Source organism: Saccostrea cucullata, unplaced genomic scaffold (genome assembly GCF_032062105.1).
Source record: "Saccostrea cucullata isolate Sc308-1 unplaced genomic scaffold, CSIRO_AGI_Scuc_v1 ctg101, whole genome shotgun sequence".
Lineage (NCBI taxonomy): Eukaryota > Metazoa > Mollusca > Bivalvia > Ostreida > Ostreidae > Saccostrea > Saccostrea cuccullata.
In genome coordinates, this window is record NW_026939309.1 from 295,575 (window position 1) to 300,886 (window position 5,312).

A 5,312-nucleotide genomic window follows, 5' to 3' on the forward strand; every position below is an offset into this window, starting at 1 on the left:
TTGGATATCTCGATTTAATTTTGGTCCAGTTGAGTTTGAGATAACAAGGTATGACTGTAGTACTTACATATTATATATTACACGATTATTTACTGGTACCTTAATTGAAGCTGTCTGCTATTTATTATATTATCTGTTGGTACATTTCATTTAAATAAACTTTACTCCAGAAATACTAACTAGTGGTCTATACAGCTATTATTTGTGATTTTGGCCTAGGTTGCAGGCATGTAATTTGGGTCTAAGTAGTTGTATCCCTCTGGCATGAAGGACTTTGTCCCATAATCATTATCCGCGGAGTCTTTTGTTAGGGCTGTTGGATGGTGACTGGAGTTATCTGTCCCGTAGTCGGCCTGGTGTTTTGTTACAGCTGTGAGGCGGTGACTGGAGTTATGTTGACCGATCTCAATGTTCCTGTTGACACAGTTCTCACAAAAATCCACACACTCCTCTTGATCACAGTCCTGGCAGTGCCACCTGGTGCCAACAATTGGGTCACAATTACAACCATCACATCTGAAGCCAAAGTGTTTTGTGGTTGCCTCACTCTTTACTTTCATTTTGAGGTGTTTAAGTTTCTTTAGTTGCATCAACTCTTCGTACTCTGGTGTATTTCTCAGTTCGATAGGAATGAGTTCATCTTCGTCTGGATCTTCTTCCTCGTCAGAGTTATCAAATCCAGAACTGAGAAAGTTTTCTCTGGCTTCATCACCGCCATAGAAGGACTCGGAATTATTCTCGTCATCGGACATGTAGACTGGGGGTTCGTGAGATGTCAGGAATGTGGACGGTTGGTAGTAAAACTTCTGAAATCTTTGATGTCTGTGGGAATGCTTTGGTCTATGAATAGCAATGTTTGGAAGTCTCCCAGGAATTGGAAGTCCTGCTTTGGCCAGCTTTATGAAGTACTTCTGCACACGGCTTGCCACTTGGATAGGTGTTCTATTTCCAAGTGCATTTGCAATCTTTGCCCATCGTTTTGCTTCCACTTCTTCAGGTGGAAATTCTACCAAAAGTTCCTCTAATCTCTTCTGTTCCTCTGCTGTCCACAACTTGTTGAATGTTTCTGTTTTGTCGTCTCCTTTTACCCTACCTCTCACTAATGTCATATTACCCTCCACTTTTACCGAGTCATCCAAACATTCCGGATTGCCTGGTCCCTCAACTAACTGCTTCCTTAACCGAGTCACATGTTTAGGAAATCCAAAACTGGAAAAGTCAACAGAACTTGTGTATTTCTCCCAGTTGATTGCAGGGAGCTCTGCAACCTGCTGTGCTTTTGGTAAACCCAAATCTACACCATGCTGCAGCTTATTTACAAATTCAATAGGGCTTTTCAGTGCATCGTCCATGCATTCGTGCAGCTTCTCAATGTCTGCTATAGCTTGAATTCTTTGTGCCTCTAGTAAGGCTATCGTTTTCAACATTGCGTTATAATCGCTGTTTCCGCGAAACGCCAGATGGTCTGACTCGAAGTAATAGGATTCACTGTCCCCTTCGTTGTCTTGGTCGTCCATCGGCTCTGATGTGGGGATTCCGGGCCAGGACGACGTGCTAGCAAAATTAGAATCGTCACTCATTGTTCCATCCATGCTCAAGTCCTGCGATACAAAGTTACAGTCTGACATTTCCAGTAGGGTCTTCTCGATTCCTGCAAGATGGAAAAGTGAAAGTTCTTTCTTGACATGTGCGATATGGTCTGACTATTCGGCGAAAGTGGTACAAAAGTTGAGAAATTTTTTTTAATCTTGATGTTAAAAATATTAAAAATATTGTCCAAACATTAAATTAAGAAAAGGGAAAACCTTTTTTAAGCATATAACATAGATTAAAATTATAAGACAATTTATTGTAATTCGATTTAGTTATAATTTGGTTTTGATAATCGACGACTGTATGTCGATCCCGATTGAAAAAAAAATGCTGACGGAACGTCCCGTTAACAGCAAATGATGTTTTTAAAATCCTTGTTTTGATTACAAATTAGATTTGAATATTCAAAACCCTATATTTTGAAATGTCGGTTTTCTGGATTTTAATATGGGTGAATTTTAACAAAAAGAAAATGTAGCAACCTAATACATACCTTATTGATTCTCATGTTTCAACACTGATCGAGACACTTAAAAAATACTAGGGATAGGTTATTGATGATAAATAGTTCAATAGTAAAATGGTTAATCGAACATTCAAATTTTTATCTATATAGATAAAGAGATGTGGAACGTATAATAGTAGTAGTAGTATAATTATAAAGAGTTTGCCTCTTAATTTCGATAGAGCTACATAGTTTGTACCTTGATTACAATTAAAGAAACCACAACATTTGTTTTATAATTACGTGAAATTTACATATCATTTTATTGTTAAAGTTAACATTTCAAATGATATATATTCCAGTCTGAATTTAAAAGAGCGAGTTTCATAATAATGTTTTTTCCGTATAGAAAAAAAGAATCCTTTCTCTGGCAGGTCTCCTCACAAAAGCTCGTTACATGGAGTAGACCACTTAGCCATTATGATCTTATTGTTGTAAGTCCATAACGTGTTTACGGACGTTTGTTTGAATGATGTCTGAATACTACAGTATTGCTTTGGCTAGATGACAAAATATGCTAAAATGTAGTAGCTATCTTATAGTTTCTGTACTCCTTCATAGCTCGCAGTTTTAGGTTTTGGTATTGTCCCATTTGTTTAGGTCTGTCAGTGATTATAGACATGTCATGTTGTAAATTTTGAATTTACCGGGTGGCAGTAAATGCAAAATGTATTTATTGCCACCCGGTACATTAAAAATTTACAACATGACAGACAGCTTAATTTAACTTAGAAACTAAATACTATGAGGCTTCATCCGCCAGATGTCTCTCCATTTCAAGTTTTTCTCTGTTGTTGCCTAATTGTCTATGTGCGCCTTGGTCTCCATTTTCTGCCTTTACCCATTTAACATTTTTCTGTGTTGTACGTCAAACCATTTTCTAACATTTATTGGGGTTTCCTTTCCATTACAGATGGCATCATTAATTTGAATTTCTTTGTGTCTTTTTCCTTTCACCATAATTAAGCTTCTTGATTTCTGTGGTTAAAACTTCATTCTTGCCCAGCTTACTGTGCCATCAAAAGTCTATCGATTTGTATTTAAAAAACAACCTTCGGTCAGCATTCGACTTAATGATAGTTTTCGTCACAAGTCATTGTTTCTACCTAATGATAGATTTCATAACAGGTTATTGTTTCGACCCAATGATAGATTTCCTAACAAGATATTGTATCGAATATGGAATTTGTGCCATGTTGACTTTAAATGAGACTGTTGTATCCTTGTTTCATTAACTTATTTGTCGAAAGCCCCCCTCCCCTTTTAATTGTTCGTACATGTAGCGTGCTCTTATATGTATCGAATCAACTGAGACTGTCACACTGGTGATAGCTTAATAACCTATTTTTTAACGTTTTTATTTCATGACCCTTGAGGTTGGGCAAGGTTACAAGATAGGGGTAAGGAATTAACTATGAAAGTCTTGAGAACAGCAAACCCATTGTAAGTCGTATTAGTACAGAAACATCCTAAGGTAGTTTAGTTTTAAGTTTTTTACAAATCCTGACCCTGCGAAAGCAGGATGAAGTCTCAACAGAATATTAAAGTTTTAGAAAGGAATATGTAAGGAATATATTTAAAAAAAAATTCTTCTTAAGAAAAGCTCAGACACACATTATATTAATACAGAAGCATCTCACGTAGTGCAGATTCAATTTTGTTCAAATCATGACCCCTGGGGAATTAAGGACAGAGTCAATACAGAGTAGAAAGATGAACAATTTCTTTTTTACATAGGAATATAATCAAGAATTATCTTCGATTTTTACTTTTTGAGAAAGTCTAAGCAAAATAAATCATATTTATACAGAGGTGTCCTCTGAGGTAGTGTAGCAACAGTGGGAAAATCAAAGTATATGCAAAGCAATAAATACTAGTAAAAAAAAAACCCTTAAAATAATCTAGTAAAGCTTTGTTTACATATATTACTACGGAAGCTTCCTCTGGTAGTATAGATTGAAGTTTGTTCAAATCATGATCACCCGGGGTAGTGATGGGCCGTATGTGTTCAATATTTTACGAAACATATTAGAAAAGATCTGCTATTGAAATAAAACCCAGAAGGGTCATAGTTACGCAGGTGAGCATTGTGGCCTATGTGCCTCGTTATTTGTACTACACAAGGTAAAAATTTCAGGAAGCGGACGTATACTTTTCAATCCCAGTTAAGGTTCGACTCCATCGATTATGTAGTGAAACACATTTTCTCTTTATAGCAATCTAATTAAAATTAAATCTTTGATCCGCTCCAGTTTGATCGCTACACAAAGTAGCGATCAAACTGGAGCGGATCAAAGATTTAATTTTAATTAGATTGCTCTTTATAGTTAATATGTTTAGCAGACAAATTTGTATAATTCTCAGTCAACCTTGGACTTTCAGTAAGGCGTAGTACTCTCGACGTTACCTAATTATTAGCATCTGAAATTTACACAGCCTTTCATTCACGGTTAAAATATACATTCCGGCGTATGTCAGCGAGTGTAGAAATGATCCAATTATAGTGTTGATGTTATCAGTTTCTTAACCAATGAGAATCTAGATTCGCCATTTGAGAGAGACGAAGTGTCGAGAAAGTCACACCCTCCTGAAAGTCCAAGGTCAATTGAGAATTGTATTAAATACACACTTCCTCAAAGATTGGAAAAATCATGGCTCAAAAGTATGGGGTTCTAGTGTTAGGGTGAGGCTCTATTGGTCATTTATGGAAAATGCATATGTACTTTGAAAATGTTCCTCTCTGTTTTTAGTGATTCAGGGTCTCTCTAGTAATACGGTAGTTATGGCTATTTTGTCCATATCCATATACTGTAGGCATGGTAGATGTGCATTTAATTTCGTTTTGGATTAAATTAAGTAACTAGTATTTTCGTGTCTGATACAATAATATAAATTAAATCCAACGGGAATTATTCTATTTCAAAAACTTATTTATTAATCCTTCAGAGACCATTGTCAATTATTAAATAAAAAAATAGCTTGTTGAAATGAGTACCACGTGTTGAAATAGTCAGAAATACTATATTTTTACTAAGAGACTTAATGCACAATATCTTTACATCAATAATTCTAAAAACAAACGTCATGGTCACCATCTGGTATGTAAACATAGGTGATTGGTGATTAGTAATCTATTCAATAAATGAAGCAAGAAATAAACAAACATGTAAAAGAGGGAGAACCTTTCACAAGTGGATAGAAATAATCTCAGTAA

The 5,312-nt window shown here is 35.7% G+C and overlaps 1 protein-coding gene across 1 annotated transcript; it reads right to left on the minus strand.

Annotated features, from left to right (window-relative positions):
• Nucleotides 1–3: 3 nt before the first annotated feature.
• On the minus strand, nucleotides 4–2,101 carry LOC134252745 (ZZ-type zinc finger-containing protein 3-like). Its single transcript, XM_062735248.1, has 2 exons — nucleotides 2,087–2,101; nucleotides 4–1,703 (listed from the first exon to the last, which is right to left on the minus strand). The coding sequence occupies exons 1-2, from the start codon at nucleotides 2,099–2,101 to the stop codon at nucleotides 216–218; spliced, it is 1,503 nt and encodes a 500-aa protein (XP_062591232.1). The 3' UTR covers nucleotides 4–215.
• Between the last annotated feature and the right edge of the window lie 3,211 nt (nucleotides 2,102–5,312).